Source organism: Globicephala melas, chromosome 4 (assembly GCF_963455315.2).
Source record: "Globicephala melas chromosome 4, mGloMel1.2, whole genome shotgun sequence".
Taxonomy (NCBI): Eukaryota; Metazoa; Chordata; class Mammalia; order Artiodactyla; family Delphinidae; genus Globicephala; species Globicephala melas.
In genome coordinates this window covers 5,430,714-5,445,228 of record NC_083317.1, presented here as the reverse complement: position 1 = coordinate 5,445,228, position 14,515 = coordinate 5,430,714, and the positions used below count along the sequence as shown (strand labels likewise).

At 46.4% G+C, this 14,515-nt stretch overlaps 1 protein-coding gene across 4 annotated transcripts in view; it reads right to left on the bottom strand.

The window, feature by feature from the left end:
- Window positions 1–9,847: 9,847 nt before the first annotated feature.
- Window positions 9,848–14,515, bottom strand: part of DSCAM (DS cell adhesion molecule) — a 752,061-nt gene continuing 747,393 nt past the window's right edge. For all 4 annotated transcript variants that reach the window (XM_030835449.2, XM_060297784.1, XM_060297782.1 and 1 more), the window contains exon 33: window positions 9,848–10,341. In XM_030835449.2, the coding sequence (XP_030691309.1) occupies window positions 9,989–10,341 (353 nt within the window). In that variant the 3' untranslated portion in view covers window positions 9,848–9,988. The remainder of the gene's footprint in view (window positions 10,342–14,515) is intronic.

Sequence of the window (14,515 nt, the reverse complement as noted above, 5' to 3'; positions counted from 1 at the left end):
GACTTAATCTTACAGTTTCTCATTTACTTTTGGCCAATATTTACTTGCACCATCCATGGAGAAATTCAGATCGCTTTCAATAAGCATCTCTCCAGAGACATCTTAATACAATTTATAAGGAGAATAATAATATTCCTTAATAAGGAGAATAAGAAAGAAGGAATTAACATTTGCAATATCTACTCTTACTGTCAAGTATGTATTGAACATCTAATACATACCAGGTGCTAGAATATGGATAGGGGTAGAATGAAGATTAAGACCTTCTATTAGATAAGATGTGAATTTATATGCAGACGACTTATTAAAATGCTCTCAGAGGAAAGCAGAAAGGGAGTGGGAGAGGAAATGTTGCAGGAGGGAAGAAGCAAGGGTGTGATGTCTGGCAAAATCCCAGCTCGAGACCAATCCCACGTGGAGCCTTGGAGCATAGATGGCAGCTCAGATCTTACTTCATATAAAGGTGACAGAGCTCCTGCCCTTGTCAGCCATTGGCTCAGCTCCCTTCAGGGAGATGCTAACTCCCAGGCATTTGGACTCTCTGTGCTTGTAGGAAATGCAATCTCAGTAGCTCAAGAGCAGCCCACTGAAGAAAGTTATAGGTGCTGCCCTTAGAAGAAAGGCACAGAGAGGCTGGAGGATGGGCATGTGAAAGAGTTAAATTTGCAGGGCTGGGTGGACCATCACCAGGGCCCACTATGGTCCAGCCCTCTCCCTGCTTTTATCTACTCACATTGAGGTCATTCCAACCTGTCCTGGCTTTTTCAAGATTGTGGTTGATTTCAATTTCTGTGGAAAACCCTCTAAAAGGAGAGTGAGAGGGACAAACTATAGCTTGTTCTGCACCAGCTGGTCCCCAGGCCGTGTCCGATGTTCAGCATCTCTTTTCTCCGGCACCCTGTTTCTAGATTCCCTTCACTGAAGAGATGGAGCCCTTGTTTACTATCCCGTTTAAGGATCATGCACTGTTAGGAATGGGCACGGGGCACCAAGAGGTGCCCCAGGGAATCATCTGGGCGCCTAACATGCTCCCTTCTGCACCTGTTATGTTGAAACTCCGGATGATGAAGATCAGTGACTCCTGCCAGCATGGTGATACCTTCAAGCTGCTGATCTTCTGTCAGAAAGAATCTAGAATGGCTGGGCAGCAGCGCTTGCTTGATGTTTAATGTGACTTTTACTGTGTCTCCTGGTGGAAATATCTCCTGTCTGGTCCCCTGGGGTCTCTAGATCCACACAACCTAAAGTTGTAAGAATGAAATCACATGTTTCCTTGTGAGTCAGTGGGGGTGGAGGGTCAGTGAGGTCACTCCTGCTTCCACACTTTGATTTCAGGATCCACGTATTTTACCGTTGGGGACTTAGCACCGTATAATGGCTGTTGGTTTGAGATACATGCTGTGTCCTGAAGCACAGGACCCCAGCCTCACAGGGGGTCACCTCCAACCCAGCATTTTAGCTGCATCTTTAAGATGCAATTGTCATGCTCTCCAGTAACTTCTGGATGTAGCAAGAGTAGTAGATCCCATCAACGTGTGCCCAATGTCACACTTCCTTTGCCATAAGTGGGTCCCTTGGTTCTAGACAGTATTTTGTTATGTGGGACCCCACGTTGGTACATGTGTCACTCCATGAGCTCTAAGATGTTGCCTGAGCCATGGCACTGGGGCAGAAAAGGCAGAATGATGTATGTTAATCCTGATCACAAGTGCTACCCTTTTCCAGGCAAAGTTCATGGCTTAGACTTGCCTCTCACGGAGACTGGACAATAAGGTCCAGCCCAGCAGAGTGGTTCCCCTGCTCTTTGGCAAGGGGGCTTGGATTCCATTCTCCTGCACCAGTCAGGGGCTGGATAAGTTCTCTTCGCCCACAGGACATAAACTCCCAGGCACTTCCTGCTCCCTTCACTTGTGGACAAAGTAGTTCTGGCAGCCAAAAGGAATTCTTCCCCCAAAGAGTTACACGTCTGGACACTTGAAGCCAGGAGATGGGGGCAGGGGACTGAGCAAAAGGGATCGAGGAGATCTGGGTGAAGTGTAAGTAGTGTTTGTATTACAGACCTGGTCCCTGTGTTCACGCAGCTCACAGCCTCGGGGGAGAGGCAGATCCTAAGCAAATCTTTATAATTCAGAGTGGTAGGTGCCATGACAGAGGCAAAGGTGGGCAATTCCAGGGTCATGGAGCCTAAGTCTCTTTCCCAGGCTTAAGGGTGTGAGAAAGGAGAAGGGACAATTACCCCATTGGAGGTGACCTCTGAGCTGTGCTTAGAAAGATGGGCAAGGATTATTCAGATAAGGGAGTTGGGCGTTTAATGGTCCAGGTAAAGGAACAGGCATGTGCAAGGTCACGAGGGCAAAATAGTCAATGCAAGTATTGAAGACTGGCAGAAACACTAAGAGAGAGAGAGAGAGATTATGTGTGTGTGTGTGTGTGTGTCTGTCACAGAGAAGGAGAGAGAGGAGAGAGAGAGAAAGAGAGAGAGAGAGAGAGAGAGAGAGAGAGAGGTGATTAAGTGGTGTTGATAAAGATGACAGAGTAGTCTAATCTATCTAGACAGGAACCAGATCATGTATGATCTTACATGGCTAATTGAAGAGTGTACATTTTGTAAATGGAAAATCATCGAAAGATATTAAGCAATAAGTAATTCAATGAAAAATTTATGGTAGGAAAACTCATATGGCCCTGGTGTACAGAGTAAGATTGGAGAGTGTGCACTACTGGAGATCCCAAGACCTAGTCTGGGGAGTCACTGCAGCAACTCATGTGAAGGAGGCCCTGAACAAGAGCAAGGACAGACTGGGAAGCACAGGGCAAAGTGTGAGCCAATACGAGACAGGATTAGTGAACGTGGGGAGAGGAGTGTAGTGGGTTGGCTAGTGGAGCCAAGCATCGGGGTAGGGGTTCAAGAGGAAGGGGCGCCAGGAACAGTGGGGCCACATGTGGTCATCAGTATCCTGTAGGTGGATCTTGAGGTTCTCATGGGACATCTGAACGGAGATGTCAGGAGGCTGTTGGACGTGGACTGGATGCTCAGGGCAGAAGTTCAGCTGGAGACACATATTTAGGAATCAGCAGACCACAGATGGGACCTCATGCTGAGGTGGCAGGTGAGATACTAAAACTGCCCAGGATGACAAACAAATGCACAAGAGAGGGTGGGAACTCTGGGAACAGACACATTTGAAAGGAGCTTTGGAGAATGAGGACCTTGACAATGACATTGAGAAGAATTAGCCCAAAGAGCCGAAGACCCAGAAACCAGGAAGAAGACAATTTCTCCAAAGGCTTCAGAAGAGGTTGACTGGATGAAAGCTGCCAAGGGACCACGGGATCCGGCCACAAGGAAGTCATCTGTGGTGTCCAGGAGAGCAGCTTTAGGGGAAAGAGTAGATGGGAGAAAAAGGTGGTGAAGCAGTGTGAGCACAGGACACACGTCTTCAAGATGGTGCACTGGGAGGGGAGGGGGGCGGGGGCAGTGTCTACAGTGAGTGGAAGCAGAAGAAGAGGTTTCTTTTTTCTCCGTGGGAAAGATTTGAGTATATTTCCATGTGAATATGAGTGGGCGGAGGGGGGGTGAGGGTCTTGTAAAGGTGGAGAGGTTGGGATCCAGAGTACAGATGGGGGAGTGAGCTGTGGGTGGGAGGTGGGCAAGAGTAAGGAAAGGTGTGGGTTTGGAAGAGTTTGGGGTGCACACAGGAAAAGGAAGACATGCCTCCTCGATGCGCTCCCTTTCTTTGCTTGTTTGCCTGCTGAGAGCAGGAGAGGAGTGGGTTGGGGTTTGGAGGGGGTCCTGAAGTGTTAGCCTGCTCCATGCAGAGCTGGGTTAGCATCAGAGGTGCTGGCCTCGTAGGAGCCTCAGCTGCTCCACCCCAGCTCACATTTGCATGAGTGCCGGGTCGATGTACCTGTCGGCCCAGGTGTTATGGAGGACCAGTGGCCCAGGGGACGGAGTGCCATGCCCACCAAGGACAGGTCACCAGCCTTTTCCCCCACACAGCAAGAACAACAAAAATCACTTTTCTGCTGACTCTCACAAGGGTTACTAACACAAACCTAGAAATCTGCTGAATGTGATGTTTCGGAAGAGCCTACCTCAAGAGAAGTTTTTATTTAGAAGGGCCTGAGGGAAGGTCGGTCTTTTCAACGCCAGTATTTGAGATTTTAAGCAGCATGCAGTGATGTCTCCATGACCTGAAACCTTCAAATAACTGAGTTGTTTCTTTACCTTCCCCCCCACCCAAGATAAAGAGCAAACACACAATTAGCCGAATTGAAGAGTTTATTAAAAAGGTTAAATCTGTCTTGTACCCCGGGATCATGGACACTTAGAGCATCTTTTTTTGTGTTCGATGACACATCTGCATCTGCACCTACATTCACTTCACAAGCATCATTTAAAAACATTGACCATTTTTCACTGATGCCTAAAAAAGGGTACAAAAAAGTGCATGAGATGCAGCCCTCATCCCTCACACACACTTCCGAGGAGCTCAGATATTTACTCAATAAGGTTGACACCGAGAAGGATCATCTCCTTGTTGAAACTTAAGGGTTTTAGGGATCTTCTGGTCCAATCAGGTCTACCAGATGGCCAAGCATGCGATCTCCTGGTGAGTTCCCAGAAGGGTCAGTGTCAGAGCCAAGCCTGTCAGTGTTCTTGCTGTTACACCACATGCCTTGCTGACACCAAATCCTCCTAAGATTCGACATAATTAAACAAACACAATTTTCCATAGTGGACAGAACAGGCAAAAGAGGCAGGCCAGCAGACAAGCACATCTTGAGAACAGTCTTTGAAATGGATGGACTCTGGAGGGTTTTCCAGTTGGATCAGAGCCATAAGAATGTCCCCTTCTGGGGGCTCTGGGAGCCCTTGTTGGAAGCATCTTCATTATGCTTGGCTTGATGCAAAAGACTCCTACTCCTCCTAAAGGAAAGAAAGGCACCTTGATGGTGAGGGTTAACTCCCTCATAAGTGGGCTGAATGTCATTCACTAAGATCCACTAAACTGAAGATCATGAAAGAGTTGAAAAGGGAAGGTAAGTAGTTTCAGTGGGACAGGAATGTTCTCTTGTCAGGTGGCTAAGCCATCAGAGGAATAGGTACAGCGTTGGGCTAACAGTTCCTTGAAATTCAATCGGTTCAAATGTATGCACCTTTACTTGGCTTGTCCTTGGCTTTGTCCCAGCAGAGTGCATCTCTTGAGACTGTCATCAGGTCACCTTCCTGGGCAATGGCAGAGCAACCTCTCACGTTGGATGGGGAGACAGGTGCTGGAGGTTGTTGGCATGGCGTATGGGTGTGTCTGATGTGTGTGGTGCCGAGTGTGGGCACAGGGGTTGCACAGAGAATTGTACTCTTGTTCAGGGCAAGGATCCTCATTTTCCACCTACCTGGGGGCTGGATGCAGGGTCAGCACCCAGCACCATCACTTCCCTAGCTCAGAAGTCACCACCTTATAAGACACTTATAATTGCATATCTAGAAACAGGAAGCGTCTTTTAAAGAGACTGCTAACGTATTTCTCCATAGCGTGGCAAGAGGAGGTCCCCTCTATTTAGGGAGGCACTGAGCCTTTAGGGAAACCTCAGAAGGTGAGAGATTGAGGCAAAAGCTGAATTAACTCTTTGAGAGCAGAACACAGCACAGTTGGAAATGCCATCTTCCCTCTGATCATGATGCCCGGGTAGACCCGGTACTCACCCAGGTGCTGGTCCGACCCCAGGCCCTGCTATCCTCGAGGACCCTTCTCAGTATCTTCCCCAGACATAAACATGAATGTATATCCCAGTTGTTTTTTTCTCCAAGGAAGGGCTATCTCTTTGAGGCAGAGCACAGCCTCTCTGGGGAGGCATGATGCCAGAAAGGATAAACATTGCCTTTTCTCCCTATAGATGGTTTGAAGTTTCTGGGACACAAAGAGCTTTCTGGCTTTGCCAAGCTTGTCTTGGGAGATGAAACATGTACCCCTTGCCAGGTGCTCAAAGTGACTTTTCCCAAGTTTTTTCTCGTTCTTTCTGAAAAGTGAGAGATTGAGAAGAGGAAAGAAAAAAAATTCCTATCAAACTGTAAAAATGTGTAAGTGGATCACACCCAGAAGTCTAAGCTGTAACTAGTCCTGCCAGAGAGTGGAGGAGGGGCTGGCGCTGCCAGGTCTAATTACTGTCAAGAGCAGTAGAGGGGCTCAGATCTTTACCATACTCGAAGGGTAATGGGTTGGCCTCCAGCGTTCCATGGATGCTAGCAGAGACTCAGCATGATGTTACTCATGGCCCAGCAGTCGGCATGAGTGCCACGTTCCCATCGGCCCCCCTGCGCCCCCAGGCCCATGGGTGATGAAGAGCAGCTAGGTGGCCCTTGCGCACTTAGCGGGTTTGTGTCACAGCTGAGGAACCCTGAGCTTAGGAAACCCCACCCATTTGTTTCCAACTGAACAAATATTTATAAGATGCCTACTATGGGCCAGCTTCTTCTGTTCTAAGAACTGGGGATGCAATGGACAGGACAAAGAGTTCTGCCCTCATGGAGCCGACATTCCAGTGAGAGAAGACAGATAATGAACGGTAGCCATGATAAATAAGCAAATTATGCAGGCAGTTAGAAGATGTTAAGGATATGGATAGAGAGCACAGAAGGTATAGGGGCACAGGAACGCCAGGAGAGGGACAGAATGTGGTGTTACATAGGGTATTCAGGGAGGGCTTCAATGAGAAGATGAACCGTCTGCCTCTGTTTGACAGGTCATTTTGGGCCAATGGGTGGAAAAGAAACGTGGAGCTCAAGACCCTTGGATATTAAATTGTTGACACAATCTTCCCAGGTGACCTTCCAAGAGCTGATGATATTCTCTGAGTCACATCCTTTGGACAAAGATGCCATTTGAATGTGGACATACTGTGAGCTCTCTTTAAACCTCTGCAGAATAGGTGACTATAATGAACCAGTCCTCGGATTCCTGGTCCCAGTCCAGTGCCTGGAGGCTGCACACACTGTCTACCGTTGCTGGAAATAGATGTACAGAGTTCACCACTTCTCTGGAAGGCCTCAGCCATTTCCTTAAAAGTCACATGAAGATTTTGGCATATGAGGAATCAACGTCCCAGGTCAGAGGGATCTTTCCTGGTGGTGATCTACCACTTATTTTAAAAGCAGATTAAGCAACAGTGTGTTTTCTTTGTCTTAAGATATTATCGAGATTCTCTGAGCGATCAGATTTAAGACCATCTCGCTCTTCCATCTCTCCCCACCTCCCTTCTCCAGCCTCTTCTCTTTGTGGGTAGCACAGCAGAGGTGGGTACCGGGCAGTGACCCAGGTGGAAGCACTGGGGTTCCCGTGGGTGTGCACGTGCTCAGTGCTGTACCCTGGCTGTGCAGCAACAGAAGACCTTGCTCACTTTAGGAAGGAGAACGTCTTTCAGGCTGCCAGCCAGGTGGATGCCTCAGAGGAAACCCAGTCCGTTGACCCAATAACGATTGTCCATTGACCCTAGAGTTTTTTGGCTGGAGGATAAAGAATTTATCTGAGCTTCGCCACTCCAAGCTACATCAATCTGGCTGCAGACTTAGGCTAGTAAGGTGACCTGTGGAAGGCATTATAAATCAGATTAGAGATGGGGAGAAGTCCAGAGGAAAATGATCACTCCTCTCAATAATGGACTTTTTAATCCACAGAGACCCCTTTCATCTGAGTCTCTTTGTAGATATTAACACCAGGCCCCTACCTGAGGGGTAGGGAGAACTTATGTTCTTATGTGCTTATGTGTTGAACTCATTTTAATGAGCATTTCCAAGGCAGTATTATTGAAAGCAATCCATTCCAGAGGCAGACATGATGTGGAATTTTTTATTTTTGCACATCTTGAGATAAAAAATTTTTTAAAATGTAAACTTCTAAGTTTAGGGGATATAGTAAGTTTTAGGTTGATGAACAATAGACCTTTAATTTTATTTTTTCCCAGAAAGTAGCATTTCATTTCTTTGAATTAAAAAAAAAAAAAAAGCAGTCTGTGAGAGTCTGTGAAGATGCCAACAACAAACTGTCAACATGGGTTAAAGTTTGAAACCACGGCAAGAAACAAGCATTTCGCATCCAGGAAGTCACCTAATGTCAGGGCCAGCAGGCGGTCCTGATGTGGTCCTGGATCTGCTCTGCAGACGCTCGGTATCACTGAATCTAAGTAGGCAAATGGGCTTGCCTGGAAAGTAAATGGAAGGAAGGAATGATGGAAAAGATGGAGGGAAGAAGGGAAGGAGAGAAGGAAGGAGAGAAGGAAGGAAAGAGGGAGGGACAGAAGGACAGAAGGAGGCAGAATAGGAAAGAAATTTCTGAACATGTTCTCAGATGGCAATGGCTGACACCAGCCTAGGCTGGTGGCTTAAAGGGGAGCCTGTAGAGAGTATTAAGGGAGTGGAAGTATTTGTACAGTCTGCTACCTTGGCAACTGAGCAGCTCCGGTCATTCGACCAAGTTTTCTGGTCAATGCTAAACCTCTGACATGAGACCTAAGAGAGGCTGGAATGGGGAGTTGGGGGGGGGTGCTTTCTAAGGTGTACTATGTAAGGGTCATGGGAAGGAGAACACAGTTCATACTATTTAAGAATAAGTGCTCTGCTAGGATAAGCCACATGGAAAATAATATACACTGAGAGGAAGAAAAAGAAAGATTTCAGAGGAACATCACTTACTCTTGACTCGTTTTCTCTGGGTGCAGAGGAGTGAGTCAGAGACACAGACACTAAGATGGTCTACTACACATTTAGATACTGGTTATGGTGGTGGCAGGACAGGTCCCTGAGGACAGGGTGCACAGACTTCTCCTGGTCCAACCTTCCTGCCTCCAGTGAGCTGGGGCTGACGGTGGGACTCTAGAGTAGGGGTCTGCAAACTTTTTCTGGAAAAAGCCAGATGGTGAATCGTTCCAGCTTTGCTGGCCCTACCATCTCTGTTGTCACTACTCAACTCTGCCATCATGGCATGAAACAGCCATGGACTAAACGCACATGGTGTGCATGGCTGTGTTCCAATAAAACTTTATAGATAAATACAGCAGTGGGCTGGATTTGTCCCGTGGGTCATAGTTTTCTGACCCCTAGTCCAGCTAGAGGACCAGGTGTCGTTGGGAGGCAAAGAGCAGAGCATATGAAAGGGCTTAGAATACCTGGCCAGCCCCTCATTAAAACTCAGACCTGCTGCATCTTCTGTGTCTCTCCCCTCTATCCTGGGGAAGTCAGACTCTCAGAATCCTGGCTGGTTTATTAACTTGGGGCCTTGATTCAGCCCTGGTGTTTGCAAACACAAGCACCCCTAGGAAGGAGGACCCAGCAATCAATAGGAGACAAGAGAAGTAGACATCGAAATAAAGGCAGACCACCTTTTCTTTTTTATTTCACTTAGACAAAATGCAAAGAGTGTCTCATTAACTTAAAAAATAAACAAAAAAGAAAACCAAATTGATTCCCCCCACCCCTTCACTGACGGCACTCATCCTAAGTAACAACAGAAGGAGGTCAAATCAAGGACCCAATTTCTAATGGGAAAGAAAGGTGTGCAAACATGACTAACGTTTCCCCCGGTCCCCAAATCAAGGTTCCTTTTAAATTCACAAAGAAGGTAATTTTTTTTTCCTGTTTTCTTTCTTGAATCTTGTGTGATAGAACTTCCAGTCAGAAGGTTGAATGTGTCCCCCATGCACATTGTAGAAAATCAGTAAAAATGCAATAGCCCGTGAAGATCATAAAACTGGACTTCTTTCCCAAAAAGTCAGATGCCCAGGCAGATGGAGCTCACACTCAGACAGAAAAAAAGCAGGAGAGTCTTTGCACTGTCTGTGGTTTTTTTCAGTATTTTCTCTCTCTCTCTCTTTTTTTTTTAATATATTTTGGCAATTTTCTTTCATTATAAATATTGGAATTCTGTAAAAAAAAGGTAGCTTTGATTGAATTTTTTAAACCGTATTTACAACCGCTGTCCAGTCATGCCGTTGGTTATACCAGGGTGTAGGACTTGGTGTAGGGATTGCTGCCTTTCAAATGGCCCCGAGAGTCCAGCAGGGATTCCTGGGAGCTGCTTATCTTGGCTGCCTGTCCCAGCTCCACCCCCTCCCGCTGAGGTAATGTGGCCACGGCCCCCTGCTGCCACTGCTGTCCGTCCCTCGTGGAGGCCGTGGAGGAGGCAGCCTCCATGGGGATGGGCTCGAGGACCGGGGGGCGTTTCAGGGTCCGACTTTTCTGGGGCTCCAAGCATGCCTGCCCTAAACTCGGGTCCCTGCTGGCGCCTGGACCACTTCGATTCAACAAGAAGTCCATTCGAAGGTATGGAGGCAAGTGGATGAGGTCACCTGCAAGAAAACACAGAGGGTTAGGTGGGCTCTTCACTTGGTCAGCAGGTGCTGGCTGGCCCTGTGCCCATGCGATGGGCCACTCGGGGTATTATAGGTGGGAATGTCTCCACACCTGGGCACGCTTCCCGAGACCCCTGGTCAGAGCCCCTGCAAAGGCATCATCCTCAGGCCTCCTCCACCAGGCACAGGGAGAGCTGGCTTTCCTATGACTTGTTCACTTAAGCTCTTAAATGTTATACTTTCACCAGAGAAGTAGAGGTAACAAGATTCTTGGAAACCCCACCATGGGAAACACCAGAGGAAACCGCACATGCGGGGTATAAACGGTGATGGGCTGAACCCTGGATGCAGTGGACAGTGGTCGGGAGAGTGCAGGGTTTGAGGAGGGAGACAGGGATGCAGAGCAAAGAATGATGGAGTCTCAGCACTTCCACGGAACTGTGTGACCTTGGCTGTCACTTCTGTGATTGCTTTTGGTGGAATCCTTACCAGGCTTTGCCTGCCTGCTAAACTGCTTGTGTCTCTTTCGGTCAGTGCCGTGTAGACAAAGAGGAACAGCTTAGACCGAGTATCAGGGTTTCTACTTCCTTCTCAGGATCACTCATTTGGCTTCTATGATGCCAGGGAAATAGACCCTCTTCAAGAGAACCCACTGTGGGGAGAGAGGTTAGTGGACAGAATCCATTTCCCCACCCCCCCGCCCCGCCCCAACGCAGAGGCCACCTGTCCTCTGGGCTGCTCCCAGCACTGCCTGACACGACAGGTTTCCGTGATGACAAACCCCACCTGATGTGGGATTTCTCAATGAGGGGTTTGCTCAGGGCTTCCCCATCACCCGGCTGCAGAGTCCTCAGCAGTGCACCACAGCAGAGGGTCTTCCTGCCCACCCTTTCCTTCCCTTCCTCCTGTCACAGGATTCACACCTGTGTCTTGGTCTGTGGGCCCTCCTTGCCTGCTTCTGCTGTAATGGAGCAGGACCCTGTTTCTGGAACAGACACCAGCCATGTCCTCCACCTGTTTCTTGTTTGCAGAAAAACTTTAGCCTCCTAGGCCCTCCCCAAGTTCTAAAGAATAAATTTAATCAGAGAAATAAGAAGATGCAGAAACAAAGGACAATAGTCAAGGAAGACAAAATAACAATAGTTTAGTCATTAAACAAAGTCAAGGATCTTTAGTTCCTCCTCAAGGTCTATAGAGAACATTCTGAGCCATATCCTTTGAGCTGTTCTGTAGATACTGAAACCCCACCAATTGGAAGGAGTTAACTGCATGCTGCCCACCAGCAGGAAATCCCAGACCGGTTGAAACCAGAAGGTTGATGATGTTGACTCCCAATTACCTCACCACCAACCAATCAGAAGAATGTCTGTGAATTGATCATGACCCCCACCACCCTCTCCTCAGCACGTAGCCCCTTTTTCTTTTCCCTATAAAATTTCTGAGCAAAGCCTGAGAATGGGGAGTTGGTTCTTTGGGACATGAGTCCACCTTTTCCACAGGACTGCCAGCTTCCTCAATAAAGCTGTCTCTCCTTTTACCCAACATCTGTTTCTCAGTGTTGGATTATTGAGCAATGAGTGGCTGAACCTGAATTCAGTAATACTGCTCCCTCTTTTTATCTTTATTCTTTACAAGAATCCCCCCACCCCCCATCCCCACCACCAAATCCCTTGCATGTCTAATCTGTTTTGGCATCTGATTCTTGGAAAACCTGAACTGGCACAGCTGCCATCACCATCAACTACAGCAATTGTTCTTTTGAAGTTCAACTGTGACCTCTATTTGCCACATTCCGTGGTTTCTTCTTGGTCCTCACCCTACTTGTACCACCTACAACATTTTGTGCTGTTGATCTTTTTGTTTTTGAAACTCTCAGCTTCCACAGCACTTTGCTCTCCCAGAGCTCTTCCTACATCTCTGACTGCGACTTGTTACTCTCCTTTCCTGGACCCTGTCCTCCATCCACCCTCTAAGACAGGGTTTTCCCAGTGCCCTGTGCTCAGCCCTCTCTTGGAGGCTCAGCACTCACTTCATCTCATTATAGCTCACATCCATCTTTTCCATTTTGCTCTCTTTCCTGAGTTCTAGACTTGAATTTCACATGCTTTGCTAGATATTTCCACATGAATGTCCATCACGAATTTTATTTTATATTTTGTATTTATTTATTTTTTAAACATCTTTATTGGAGTATAATTGCTTTACCATGTTGTATCAGTTTATGCTGTATAACAAAGTGAATCAGCTATGTGTATACATATATCCCCAAATCCCCTCCCTCTTGCGTCTCCCTCCCACTCTCCCTACCCCACCCCTCTAGGTGGTCACAAAGCGCTGAGCTGATTTCCCTGTGCTATGCAGCTACTTCCCACTAGCTATCTATTTTACATTTGGTAGTGTATATATGTCAATGCCACTCTCTCACTTGATCCCAGCTTACCCTTCCCCCTCCCTGTGTCCTCAAGTTCATTCTCTATGTCTGCATCTTTATTCCTGTCCTGCCCCTAGGTTTGTTAGAACCTTTTAAAAATGTTTTTATTTTTTAGATTCCATATATATGTGTTAGCATACAGTATTTGTTTTTCACTTTCTGACTTACTTCACTCTGTGAAGTACAGACTCTAGATCTATTCACCTCACTACAAATAACTCACTTTCATTTCTTTTTATGGCTGAGTAATATTCCATTGTATATATGTGCCACATCTTCTTTATCCATTCATCTGTCGATGGACACTTAGGTTGTTCCATGTTCTGGCTATTGTAAATAGTGTTTCAGGGAACACTGTGGTACATGACCCTTTTTGAATTATGGTTTTCTCAGGGTATATGCCCAGCAGTGGGATTGCTGGGTCATATGGTAGTTCTATTTTTAGTTTTTTAAGGAACCTCCATATTGTTCTCCATAGTGGCTGTATCAATTTAAATTCCCACAAAGAGTGCAAGAGGGTTCCCTTTTCTCCACACCCTCTCCAGTATTTATTGTTTGTAGATTTTTTGATGATGGCCATTCTGACTGGTGTGAGGTGATACCTCATTCAGACTACAAAGCTACAGTAAACAAGACAGTATGGTACTGGCACAAAAAAAGAAATACAGATCAATGGAACAGGATAGAAAGCCCAGAGATAAACCGACGCATATATGGTTACCTTATCTTTGATAAAGGAGGCAAGAATATACAATGGAGAAAAGACATCCTCTTCAATAAGTGGTGCTGGGAAAACTGGACAGCTACATGTAAAAGAATGAAATTAGAACACTCCCCGACACCATATACAAAAATAAACTCAAAATGGATTAAAGACCTAAATGTAAAGCCAGACACTATAAAACTCTTAGAGGAAAACATAGGCAGAACACTCTAAGACATAAATCACAGCAAGATCCTTTTTGACCCACCTCCTAGAGAAGTGGAAATAAAAACAAAAATAAACAAATGGGACCTAATGAAACTTAAAAGCCTTTGCACAGCAAAGGAAACCATAAACAAGATGAAAAGACAACCCTCAGAATGGGAGAAAATATTTGCAAATGATGTAACTGACAAAGGACTAATCTCCAAAATATACAAGCAGCTCATGCAGCTCAATATCAAACAACAAACAACCCAATCCAAAAATGGGCAGAAGACCTAAATAGACATTTCTCCAGTGAAGATATACAGACTGCCAACAAACACATGAAAGGATGCTCAGCATCACTAATCATTAGAGAAATGCACATCACGAATTTTAAAAGCCACAGTCTACAAACCCAGTTCATGAAGGCCAGCCCCTAGTCCCAAACTCATCCCCAAATGCCACTTTCTCTTTCGTGCCCACACTTTTTGTATGTCATCCTCATCTTCCCAGAAATTGATACTTGAAATCTCAGAGCCCTCATTGACACCTCCTTCTCCAGGTTAATTCTACTTGCAAAATATCTCTTGACTCCCTTTTGCTCCCATCATTATGACCCTGGTTCAAGTCTTCAATACATCTTGTGGGACCCCTAAATGCATGAACACAATTAGAGCCCAGTCACTAGACACACTTTGCAAACTACATCGCCCAGGTTTGAGCTGGACTGAAGCCCAGACCTGACCTTCCAGCAGTTTTGGAATAGACATTGTTCACTGTGTAGCCTAGTGCTTCCAACTCTTCTCACTTCGAGACGCATGCAGACAAGG